The 13,363-nt window shown below is 46.6% G+C and overlaps 1 protein-coding gene across 8 annotated transcripts in view; it reads left to right on the forward strand.

The window, feature by feature from the left end:
- The window catches only part of FRMD4A (FERM domain containing 4A), a 371,927-nt gene that overhangs the window by 237,882 nt on the left and 120,682 nt on the right, over positions 1 to 13,363 (forward strand). For all 8 annotated transcript variants that reach the window (XM_071552779.1, XM_071552782.1, XM_071552780.1 and 5 more), the window contains one exon: positions 4,027 to 4,092. In XM_071552779.1, coding sequence (XP_071408880.1) covers positions 4,027 to 4,092 — 66 coding nt within the window. The remainder of the gene's footprint in view (positions 1 to 4,026; positions 4,093 to 13,363) is intronic.

Consider the following 13,363-nt stretch of genomic DNA (forward strand, 5'->3'; position numbering starts at 1 on the left):
GAAAAAAATGTGACTTACTGAGCTGTTTTGGAAATGTGTTCTGTATTTTGGCGCATAATCTCCATCTGAGTTTGTGTTAAGTCTGGCCTGTGAGATCCATGTGGCCCATATTCACACCCCATGCATGCAGCTCCCTGCCATATGGATGAGCTGTTAAAACCCAGGAGTGTGTAACACAGTCCCACCTCTTCGCATGTCTTGAGAAGAGTTGGAAATCTGAGGGATTGATGTGGATACAGCATCCTGGCAGAGCTGGAGCTGATCAAGCAGCAGGCATAACCATGGAGCTCACCTAGGAATTGTCTCACCTAGTTTGAAATGTCTGAAAGTTTTTTCTGCTTTGAGCATCAAGGGCATATAGACTGTTAGGTTGAACTGGACATTTGATTTTTTTCTTTCTGGAGTTTAGGGGGGAGGGCTCTTCCCCTCCAGAAGGAAAGTGGGGAACTGTGTTGGTACAGGAAACCTCACTCACTGAGCTCACAGTGAAACCCAGGACTTGGTCACAACTGCTTCCTTGTCACATCAAATGTCCTTTTCTGTAAACAACTCTGCTCAACCATCATTTCTTGTCCCTTTGCTGGTATTTTGCTTTTCCAAGGTGAAGGGGAAGCCATACCTTTGTGCCTCTTAGCTCTCAGTACTCTCATGCTTCTCTAGGTAAGAGCCATGGAAAAGGAGAACCTCAATTCACTCCTGTAGTCTTCCCCCATCCAAACTCTGGTGCTGCTCAGCTTATCTTGGTGACCTCCTGCTCCCATCCATAGGGGTTTGGTGTTGAATTCCCTTCTCTGATTTCACAGGGAAGTAGAAGGGGTCCCCTGAGTTGTTGCCCAGGAGCTGACCACAGCTTCATCCATGGCAGTGCAGCAGATAGCACAGAGCAGCCAATTTGCACAGCATCGGAAGCAGCATCTTTCAGCCAGACAGACTGTGCTAAATCAGTTCCTCCTTGCTGTGCTTTGAAATGTTCCTGTTTCTTCCTCTGACAAACTGGCAGAGTTTGTATTGATCTGGCAATGCAAAACACATAATGTGGGCTTTAGGCACCTGGTGGAATAATAAAGCAGAAAGGAGGGAGGGCGGGACCATCATATTTTAGCTTATATCAGGTAGGAAGCCTGCCTCTGCCTTCTTTTTTTTTCCTCATGGAGAGCACCATTTGTTTCTAAGGGAAGTGAAAAGCCCCATGGCTGGGCATCCTGTCTGCAGAAGGAGATGCTGTAGCAGATTTCCAGCCTGTGGTCCTGCTGAGCTTCAAGGGATGTTCATAAAATGCCATGCAGTTAACCACCATGTGCTGCATTTCAGAGCCTCACTTTATTCAGATATTTATTCCTGTTACCAGCTGTTTGCATGTGAGATTTCTTCAAGCAGTGAAAGCACTAAGGGGCTTTGAAACTCTGGGTTGGAAAAGCATGGAGAGCTAAAGAAGCTTCTCACAGAAAGCAAGTGCTACGCTGAAACACTAAATCACAAAGTCAAACATTTCAGAAAATTTTCCCCCTTTCACCTTCTTTTATGCTTACTTGGACTTTAACTGATGGAGCGTAACACACAAAAGCTGGACTGTGTTCCCTTTCCTGCCATCACCACGATAAACTCACTGCTTTATCTCTTGCCTTGGGTAAACTCACATTAAAACTGAATATCAATGCACGCTCCCCATCTTGGGAATGCAGCAGATATGTGACAGTAAGAGGACGAGGGAGATGCCAAAGTAGAACTCAGGCTCTCAGAAGAGCAGTCACTGAGGAAGCCCAGCAAAGGAAGCTTGCAGTTCTCTGCACCCAAGTGAATATGATCCACACGACTCGTTCCAAGCAGGAGAAACCATTGCAAGGCCCTTTTCTGAGCCCCTAGTGTAGCTTTACAACTGAGCTGTAAGCTGTTTAATAGCGAAAAATCTCACTCACCATACTAGTAATAGACCTTCGGAGAAGCCATATTTTGCATAACATTGCTTACCAGAGGAAACTCTAGTAAGACAATTTATTGCCACAGTGGTAACTGGCTGACATTTATGAGAAGCCTTGTTTTACAAGGCTTTCCTTTGGCTACAATGCCAGTGCTCAGTTGTGCGCATGGAAAAAGAGAAGTGATGTTACTGAGCGTGCAGGATACTCAAGAGGCGTGCTGATGCGAATAACAAAAGAGGGTAAAAGCTGCATGCCTTGCATTGGAATGTGCATTCCAGGATTGTGAATTTGGTTTGAGTTGAAAGAAGAGCTCATTTTGTCTGAAGTTTTCTCATAATAAACTCTCTATCTTGCATGGCCTGCTAGAGGTTCAACAGAGTTGTTGGAACATTTGAATTTTTGCTTTGTGGAAGAGGCTGGGGCCAGAGTAAGACCCACTCCAATCTGACCCCAGGGAAAGGGGAGATGGATGAGGGACAGAACTGGCAAGAGGGAGGACAGGAGTGCCCAGAAGAGCCTGATGGGCTCCTGTGCTGAGAGACACCAGGGTAAGGGTGATGCTGCTGAACATGGCCAAGGCTGCATATCCCATGGCAATGACCATGCACCACCTGGACTCTTAAACAGGCAAAGTTGATGGTGGAGTATCCACCACTGCCTCCTAGATGCCAGCACATCCAGCCCCATCAAGCCACAGGAACGGATGATTTTTAACCTGCAGAGCTGAAGCAGAAAGCTGAGCTGTCCTCAGTTAACCCCCCAAGCCCACATGCATCAAGGGCTCAGCTCAGCTAGCACTGGTGGGAAGAGGTGAGGGATAAGGGCAAGAATGCCCAGAATGCTGGAGCACTTATCCCCAGCAGCCTGCAGCGCCCCTGCCAGGCTCCTGTGGAACCTCTGCTCCCCTCTGGTGATGCTTTTGGACTGATCATGGCAACTAATATCATTAAATAGATCTGAGGATCCATGCACAGCACAGGAAGGTGCCTTGGCTGAAGACTGGTGTGCCCCTAGGGTAGTAAGCTGAGCTATGGGGCTGAGATGGGTCTGTGCTCTTGTGGGTCCAGGTATGCGTGAGTGTCATAGGGTGAGCCCACACTGTGGGGGGCTGCCTGTGCTGCCTAAGTCGTGCTAAGGAAGGGATTTCAAAGAGCCAGAGAGGCTTAAAGTGGTCCATATCCCATTAACAGATAGTGGGATTGTGCTTGTTCCTGTGCCTGAAGGGCTTTCCTGGGCTGAGCCAGTTTCTATAACTCTGCAGAGCAAAGTTGCTCCTCTCTTCGTGGTGCTCTGTACAAGAGGAGAGCCAGGAAAGGACTGAAGAGTTACTAAAAGAGTTACCTCAGACCACAGCTCATTTATTTCTTAGGACCCCAACCTATGGACCTCAGAAATCTCATATAAGTATTGTGTAGATAATAGTTTTATTGATATTCTTTGTTTACAGTTGTAGTAAACTGTACTGGTAAAGAAGCATCATTGGACCAGTACAATGATATCACAAGTGGTTCCTGTGGTACATCTTAAGTAGGACACTCTGAGGAGGACAAGCCCATTTTGGGGTTCAGGCCCAAACAGGCAGCTCGTGCCACTACAGGAAGCACCATCAGCATGGCCTAGGGAGGAGCCTTGCTTGTTCCATGCTACCTGTGGCATTGCTGGATCACTGCTGTTGAGGGGTTTGGAGAAACTTGTCTGGATATCTCTTCCACAGGCTAAGCCAGCTGAAGAGCTGGAGGGTGCAGTATGAAATGTTGGGGCCCCTGCAAACCATCCCCTGGCCCCATTGCACACATTGGAACAACCTCCTCCCGGCAGCTGCATCCGAGCAGAGGCGCCAGACGCTGCTCCATGACAGCTACCAGGGTGGCTTTTCTTCTCTTTCCAGCCTTTTCTTTCCCCTGGTGCCAAAAGAAGAGGGATCAATTAAAAAAAAAAAAAAGAAAGAAAAAAAAAAGAAAAAACCCACAACAACAAAAACCAACCATAAACCAAAAGCATTGCAGTGAATGAAAGCTCCCAGCTTGTGCCAGGGAAGGCGGCAGCCGCGTGCTGAGCTGGAACGCTGAGCACCCTGACTGACACACGTGCCTCTTCTCTCTTTCAGATGACGGAGGGTCGCAGATGCCAAGTGCACCTCCTTGACGACAGGAAATTGGAGCTCCTCGTTCAGGTAGTAACTGCACGTTTCTCCATGTGATAGTTTGCTACAGCTGTGGATTTTCACCGGGGTGGGGAGAGAAAAGGGTTTTCAGCTGGTTTTCTCAGCAGCTTCATGCTGTGATTGCCTACAGAGCTCAGGGAAGATGCATTAGTGTTGTCTGGGAAGGATCTGCAAAGGCATATCTGTGGGAAGGACTAATTCAAGACATATTTTGCTTTATTCTATGCCAAAACTGTCCCAGTTCCTGCCAGTGAGATAGAAAAGGCGCTCTGGTCATTTTTGACAGTTACTATACCACTTCACTATTGTTTTGAGGCTCTGCTTAGCTTTCAGAAGTTTATTGCATCTGTTTAAAATACCTCCAGCATTTGTTTTTGTCTTCTCTACTTGCCATCATAAATTATTGGAGTTCTAAGCTTGACTCCATGCCGGAGAGGACTGTGTCCATTGCACCCATCTGCATTGGGAGCACATCCAGCCAGCAGAAGAGGCTGCAGTGGTGCCTTGGGCAGGCATTGCTTGTAGAGTGTAAATCATGTATCAAACACAAATATGCATCAAAATAAGTTTATGCTCCATCTGCCTCATTTTTTAGTTTCGAAAACAAAAAAAAAAAAGGAAAACTAGAAACAGTGAGAGTCTCGTGGTGGCTGTGTAAGGATGGGCTGATGGAAGCTGTAGCATCCTGCAATTTCCTAACAATTTAGGCTCCTGTCTCAGAGGTCCACAGTGGGTTAATAACAAGAATTAGAAGAATGTCTTTCCTTTTACAAAGGCTTTGGGCCAGCCACAGGCAGCCCAAGGAGCAGGAAATGAAACTTCCCATAGCACCCAAATCCCCAGGCTGCAGCTGATAAGCTGGGAGGGGGGGGCAGGATCCTACCCAGCACCGGCAAACCTGAATGGGGATGGCTGTGGTGACTTGAATAGACGGAAGCACATTCAGCCTCACTTTCTGGAAAGTCACTTAAAATACCATTACAAAAATGTTAATGGGTAATGGTTTTTAAGTACATAGTCATCAAGGAGGTGAAATCCCTCAGCTCCCTGTGACTCTTAGTGTTTTCAAACTGCCTGGATAACCATGAGCCAGGTCAGTTCTGCAATGAGAGCAGCTAAATCAGGATGACTAATTAAAACAAAACACCATGTCAATGGTCTCTGCATGATGAACACCCCCTGCACCAGGCTGTACCCAGTTTCCTGAAGCTTTGCAGCCAGCTGGAGGAAGTTCAGTCACCTTCATCACAAGGACACAGCACTTGGCTTCCCATTTTATCTAAATGCCTTTTCTAATTTTTCTTAGTTCGATTAAAAATGAATGGGCTATTGGAGAATAGCTCTGCTAAAGCACGGCTCACTATATTAATAATCACAGCTTAAAATATACTGCAGGAAATCTATGTGAGCTGCCCTGGCCAACCTTATTATTTGGGATTTTATCAATGACACTAAAAACCCACAGGGAGATGACAGCCAAGGAAGCTAGTTTGGGAAGCTCTGTTTCTAATTCCTAGTGAGAACAAATGGTATCACATGATACTATGTTTTTTCAAGTGTTTGATCACACCTTCAATGGGAATTCCTCGTAATCAATATAGGAAGTGAATTGCTCTGTAAATCACACTAACTAGTTAGCAAGTGACCCCTGGTTGAATTTTATTCGTACAATAAATCGTTTTGCTGTTTTCAAGTAATGCATGAATAGAGAAAGCCAAGGAGGGGTGATGATGAAAAATTCATGCCCAGAAAAAGCAGTAACCTCTGTTGCATGCAGGTTGATCTAGATCTCTGAATACCACCATGCCCCCATATGTACAGGATTGTCCACTGAGGTATCTCAGATGCTTTTCTGGCTTCATGAGGTTTTTCAATGCTGTTAGGTAGCTTTTACTCAGAGCAAAATCACTGTTGGGAGGATCAGATGAAGAGAAGAGTGTTTGGACTTTAGTGTGTCTCTAGTATTAATACTCTTTGCAGTTGTGGCCTCCCTGTAAAGCATGGGCAAAGCCACCAGTGTTGGGATGGTCCCAGGACTGGTCCACTGGGGCAGGAGCAGGCTGATGTTACCCAGATGAGCAGCTGTCTGCCCCAGTGGGTCCTCAATCGACTGGGCTGCCTTCAGGAGCAACATGCACTTTGCTAGGGGAAATCTCACCAACTGATCTGGATTGTTTGTACCTCATTGTGAGATTTCAGATAAAAGTTGCTTTGTAAGTTCTGAGCACCATTATTTTTCTTATTATTACCTTATCTTGTAGCTGAAGTGAATAAGAAGCTGTAAATAAAATGTTCATCCCAGTCCAGGCTTCTGGCTGTCACTTCAAAGCTGTGTTTTTCTGTGGATGTCTTGCCATGGGCTGGAATGGAGGCTTGTTTGCTGTTTTTTGCCATGAAAGAGGTTCCTCCATAGGTCTGTTGGGCCTTAACATCTAGACCTGCATTGGCTTGAGTTGCTCAGGAGTCAGGCTCTTAAATTTTCATGTGAAATTTCTTCCTTCCCACCACCTCAATGTTTCTCAGAAGGTTTCCCATAGCTAATTTCACACTCTATAGCAAGTTTTCTAAAGACCACTGGGAATTGGTAGAACTAATTTCTTTGCCATGGTTGAGATGTAAATAGCACACTAACCTGGATGTGGTCTTACACAACCTTGCAGCACTTGTGTGTGTAATATCAGGTGCTCTGCTTAGAGAAGTGTTCAGGTATCCTCCTCCTGTGTGTTCATAGAATGGTTTAGGCTGGGAGGGATCCTAAAAACCATCTAGTTCCAACCCTACTGCCATGGGCAGGGACACCTCCACTAGAACTTGTTGTTCAGAAACCCATCCAACCTGGCCTTGAACACGTCCAGGGATGGGACATCCACAACTTCTCCTGGCAACCTGTTCCAGTGCCTCACTACCCTCTTGAGTAAAGAATTTCTTCCTAACATCTAATCTAAATCTCTCCTTTTTTAGTTTAAAACCATTCCTCCTTATCCCATCACTGTCTGCCCATGTAAAAAGTTACTCTCCCGCTTTTTAATAAAACCCCTTTACGTACTGGAAAACTGCAGTGGGGTTTCCCCAGAGCCTTCCCTTCTTCAGGCTGAACAACTTCAGCTCTTTCCACCTGTCTTCATAGGAGTGGTCCTCCAACTCTCTGATCATCTTTATAGTCCTCCCTTTTTGTGTGAACAAACCAGCAGAAGAAGATGGGTCTGACTGAAGGAGAGAGCTGAGTACAGCTCCCTCGAATGGATGCAGGAGGGCTCCTATAGCATCTTGAAACAGCTTTGGCCAGTGACTCTGGGGAGCTGAAATTATTTCCTCTCCTGCCTCGAGTGCTGCTGGGAAAAACCAGATGCATCAGGGAAGCATCAGGATGTTTGCAAAAAGCAGTGTATTAAGCAAATGTCTGTGAATTAGCCATGATCAGACTCAGGAGTGTATGAATATGTTGTCTGAAACATATCAATTTGCAGGTAATGAGGACCATACCTCGGGCTGCAGGAGGATGGAGACTGGTAATGGTGCTCCTGCAGCTGCTTGCAGGACTCAGCAGTGGCTCAGTCCAACAGCTCTGCCAGGCCTGATTGAAACATTTCGACACTGCAGATTTTCTCCCAAAACTACAAAGACCCCTCTGACAGGCCACACAGCAATTGCCAGTGGGACCCCCAAGGCATGTTTTATTTGCATTACCACGCCCCAAAAGTGAGATTTTGGCTCAGAGGCAGCATTTATAACCCCTTCTGTGAATGCTGGCTTGCAATCCTGGCTTTAGTCAATCAAAGACTCTTGTCTAGTCTTTTCCTCCCAAGCTGAGCAGCTGCAGAGTGGTGCAACAGCAGCTAAGGAAAAGCAGAAACACAGGCTTTGAGGATAAAAGACAACCCTCCCCAATGTGTTTTGTCAGATAAATGCTGAAATTTAGAAGGGCTAATCATAAATGGAGACGGAGGAGGATCATATGGAAATCTCTTCCTGAGGGTCTGAAACTCAAAGCCTGTTTGACTTGGGATTAGGCAGAAGAGTTGCATTTGGTGTGTGTTTCATTTGATAAATGCCTGTTGATGGTCTTGGGGTTTGTGGCAAGTTTACACAGTGTGGTTTTTTGACAGTTTTTTCTTTCTGAGCAGGAGCAGAGTGTGGCTCCTTGGATCTTAGAATCTCAGTTTTTTCCTGTTTCTGTTTGATGCATGTTTAGTTTCTAACATAGTTGTGGAGTTTTTGTTAAAGTGTTTGGCTTTATCCAGCTAATCCTTTTCAGTGAACGAGTCCTTTTTCTTGCTTCTGGAAAACAGATTTCCTCCATTCCCTGCTTGCAGCCTCCCTATCTGTTACATTATTTCCCAGTGACCATGTATCATTTGTCTGCTGCACATGAAAGGTTTGTGTTGCTTTATTTAAAGACTTTTGCGTAATTGGCAATTCGTTCCTTTTCATGTGGATTTTATAAACATGGCTTTTTTCTGGGATGGCTGAATCAGGCAGCCTGCCTTGATCCTGGCTCCTGTGTCGGCTGCTGGTGCCTGTTATCTGACAGCAGCCCCAGCAACTGTCATCCAAAAGTGTAAAGCCTCCTAATTCTTTCTCTCTGGAGGAGTCATTGGAGAAATGGAGCTCATCTGAGGCTTGTAGCAGAGCTGTCTGTGGGGTCTGGAGGCTCTGAAATTTGATTGTAGGAAATAACTGGGCAATTTGTTACTAACCTTCTCCCCAAGAAGCACTGAGCCCAATTTGGAAGAGCCAGGGAGAGATGGGGAGGTCAGCACAACCCACAGGTATTTTAGTGATTAACCCACCTATATGTCCATGTTGAAACTTCTTTAGTAACTCTTCTTCCAGCATTTCTATCTCCCAGCTATGCTGCAAGTTAATCCAATTAACAATGAAACACGTATATGCACAGCCAAAATTAATGGAATGCGCAGAACATCCCTTTTCAACCTTTTTGCCTTGTGCAAAACCGAGTGCTTTGAGCAGGTCAGGAGTCTTTCAGAAGCCCAGGATTTGCTTCCACTGTGCCTGCCATGCTTCAGCATCTCATCCCCAGGAACTGCTTCCTAGGCAGACTGAGAGACATTGGAGCTGTGAGTCAGCACTGGCCTGGCGAAGTGCCTCGTGGGCTGCTGACTCACTGCCACATGGATGGCTGTCACCAACGTGGCTATCGCAGTGGAGAAATTCAGTTCAAAGCACACTGGTGTTTGTTGCTCCTCTGGGCTCAGCCTCACTGCTCCGAGTCTGAGGCACACTGTCCTGGGGAAGTAATGGCATCTTTTGAGAGCAATAACTCCACCAATAATGTTGGTTAGAGAGAGGAATAAAATGTTCCTCTCTCCTCCCGAGAATCTGTTTTCAATATTTTCAATACTGTTTGTGCTCAGAAAATTGCAGCCAATGGGGTTTGACCTGTGTTTTCTTGCTGCCTCACTTCTGTAGGCCAGTCAGCAGGGTGGTTTCCTGGGCTGGCACAGTGGAAAAACTGCAAAGGTTTCACCTAACTGAGGATGGCACCTGCCTGCCATCAGAAGAAGCTGCCTAACTTTGGATACAGGTTTTGCATGAGTAATATATCCCATCCTAGAGCAGGATAAACAAGCCCCAGGATTGCCTCAATCTCCCCTGGGAAACCACAAAAATTGCAGAAGAATGGGGTCCAACCCTGCTCCACTGCCAAAACTGAGGATCCTTTTGAAAACGTCAGCTCCAGGGCTGATGCAGAATTGCAGCCACACGGCCCTGACCGTAAATGGAGACATTTGGGTGCCAGTAGCTGTCCTTGCCATGCGAGAGAGGCAGCTCAGTTCCCTGCAGCATTTGCAGGCTCTGCTCCAAAGGCTTTTTTAACCATCACTGTGGAAGTCAGCGACAGCCAGTGCTGTGCTGGGAGTGAGGAGGCAGAAACAAGGAACGGGGTGAGTACTACCCTGCCAGCCCCACTGCTCTCCCCTACACCCTTGCAGAAGCAGCACGGTGAATATATTGTTGGGGTTCCCTGTAGGGCATATTCTATAGGGCATGGAGAGCTGGGGTGGGCTGGAGATGATGCCCTTGGTGAGTGCTCAAGGAAGGATCCATTCCCTCTTCCCACCCAGCCTCTCCATATCTGCAGTGAAGCAGCTGAAAAATGTCCCTTCCACTTAATACAATGGCTGAATGTTGACGACTACTGTCCTCTGAGTGGCTTGAAGGTTGTGGGCTGGCATGTTGCTCCTCTCAAAAAAAAAAAAAAAAAAGAAAAGGCATGTTTACTGTAGGGCAGACAAATAACTGGAGTCCAGGCTGAACTTAGGTGGAATTTTCTACCAGGAATCTGGCAGTATCCAGTCCCTCGCATTGAGAAAATCTGCAAACTTTGAATTTGAATCATAATTTCAAAGCTCAGATCTGCCTTCTGGAAAGGAGGCTTTATTTTCCCAAACTGCAGTGTTAGGACTCTGGTTTCTTTCAGAAAGAAATCCTTATTTACTGCAGCAAGAGTAGGTAGTCCAGCTCAGCAGTGTTTGCAAAATTGCAAAATTGATGTTTTAAAGTCTTTGGCATTAAAAATTATTGAGGTCCCAAGCTTTGTAACAACTCAGAAGCCATAGAAGGATCCTGCCAAACACTGTCTGAGGTGGGATTTATATCACTGGGACAAACCACACAATTGCCCCTTCACAGCTTGTAGCTCATGGAAGGTGAACAATGTGAAGCCATCTCTCGCCATCAGGAAAGACCTGTCCTGGCCTTTCACTGCCTTCCAAGTCCCTGTTTGAGACTTTTGATCATTTTGAGCATGGCTGCAAATGCTACAAATGTATGGCTGGCCTTGGTCACCATGGAATGGGGAGGAATGGAGGACAGATTGCTCTGCCAAAAGGGAGGTGGGAGCCCAGACTGGCAATTCATATCTGTGCTCTCACTGAACAACCAGTGAACTGTAAGCTAAGAACTTTTCTGTTGCAGAGTTGTCAGTTTACAAAAAAGAAAAAATCAGCATTGCTCCAACAGGAATGTAATGCTGGGAGCATTGTTGCCTTTCCCAACAGCACACCTCCATCAGCCACAGTTGCTGTGCAAAGGCTGGATGTTGTCTTTGACTGGATAAATGAAAAATGGGTCAGGAGAGCCAGTTCTGCTCCCAAACGCATCCTTTCAGCCTGCAAGGCGTGCCTTTGTTGAGCTGCCCTGCAGAGCTTCTCTAATTCCCTCAAAAAGCATCCAACACCACTATCCATGACCTACAGAGGTTCTGGTGTCATGCTGGAGAGCTGTTATTTCGGGGGGCTCAGTTCTCAGCTTAGGCTCCAATGAACCCAGAAGTCCACAGAATTCAGGCCTGCAGGGGAGACTGATTATGAGGGCAAAACTGAAGAGATTTGGCACAGGAGGCAGAATGAGCATCTCAGAGGGAAATCCTGATCCAAGCTCAGAAATTAGGGATGAAGAGTCTCTGCTGTGCACACTGGCTTGGCTCCATTAAGGACAACACAGTGGTGCTGGTCCAGCCTCAGCAGTTCTCAGATGTGCTGGGTGCTCCAGGCTCCCCTGAGCTCCCCATGGGTGAGAATGGACTCAGGCCCTGTGCTGCTCACAGCACTCAAGGCATGGACCTGCTGAAGGAGAACATGTCATCAAGGTATGCTGTGCAGAGCAAGCTGTCAGGTCATGCTTATCAGTGAGGTTCATGGGGAGTAGGATTTGAAGAGGTTAAGTAGGGTGCACAGCTCCAGGGAGGGATCAGCAGCAAGCCAAATGGGCAGGGAGCACGGAGAGCCTCCAAGAGGATCTGCCATGCAGCGAAGGTCAATCTGGTCAAGCAGCTCTAGAGAAAGAAAAGCTGTGCCTCAGAAAGGCAAAACTGGAAATTAATGAAACCCAGCAGGGAGAGCTCAGCCCATCCAGATTTGTTCCTCAGCACAGGCTTGAGAGGAGCATCAGCAGAAGCTGGGACAGGTGGAGGCAGGGGGCAATAGCTGCTGGGAGCAAAGTGTTCCCTGCAAGTGAGTTGGGTCAGGACTGACCTTGCCTTCTGCGTCTTGAGGAAGTTAGCTGGAGGGTAGGAGGCTTCCCTGGCACAGCAATGCTGCACATTCCCCTCGTTCTGAGCTGCCTGATGGTTTCTGAACAAAGCTGAGAGCTGGTTTCCCCCTTCTGTGCCCTAAGACCCCCGTAACTGAACCCTGCACGTCTGTCAGGTGCTGCATTAGGAGCCTCAGGGAATAGACTTCACGGCAAAGTACTTACAGACTCATAAGGAAATAAACTGGGAATGGCAATCATTGTCCTCCACGGAGTGAAATGAGGGTGTGATTTCCAAGGGCCTGTGTAATCAATATCCCTATTAACAGTCTTCCAGAATAAATTGCATTTAAACTAATACAGGCTGGGGAGCTAGCCATGAGCTGTCAGGAGAGAGATAAGCTGAAGACACATGTTTATTCATACTGCATATGCTGAGAGATGGATATTCTTTACAGCTGGCTGAATGGGGGCAAAGATATTCAGTAATTTTTTTTCAGTTCTGCTAAAATTTCTCAAATATGCTTAATTTTAAGCACACCTGGAACTTTTCAGACTTACTAGGGGGGGTTGGTGATAATACCAGTAAAACAACTGGTGAAGGGAGAAAACTCTTTCCTTTCTGATAAATCCTAAAGTTTTGTAGAAAATTAGCAACTTAAATTGTCCTGATGACCTCCCACCATATACACCAGTACAGGAATGGCACACCCAGCATCAAATGGGTCTGCTACAGAGAAAACATCTCACTCACAATTACTTGAGAGAAATTCAAAAATTCACTATTGTTTCTGCCTGGCTCAGCTGCTCCATGGCTTCAGTGGAGCTTTTGTTCATGCCTGGACCAACCTGCCAGTGTCCCAACAGGGGCAGTGAAATATGTCATTGTATCCCATGAGATGCTGCTTCAGACATGGACAATCCAAAGTCCCTCTGCATTGTGTCCCCCTCCCTGGTGCAACTGCAGGATCTGTTCAGCTGTGAGGCACTAACAAACTCAAGAGGGGAAATAAATTAGGTTTAGCAGTAGGACAATGAGGCTGAAATTCAGAGCTCCTTCTGCTCTCCACCTTTGCTCCTTCATGGTGGACTAAACCTTGTGTTGCTGCCAAATCCCATCCCTCACTTCCAGCCCTGGCTTGCCTGATTTGTTCCATGGCAGACAGGGGTGAGATCCATCTCATTTAATTCAAGGCACATACAGCATGGGTGTCTGTGCCTAAGCCATGCTTTTAGAGGTGGTGAAGGGAGGAGGACACTTGTGGGGCACAGCTGAGCTCATCCT

The sequence above is a fragment of the Pithys albifrons genome, chromosome 3, assembly GCF_047495875.1.
Source record: "Pithys albifrons albifrons isolate INPA30051 chromosome 3, PitAlb_v1, whole genome shotgun sequence".
NCBI lineage: Eukaryota > Metazoa > Chordata > Aves > Passeriformes > Thamnophilidae > Pithys > Pithys albifrons.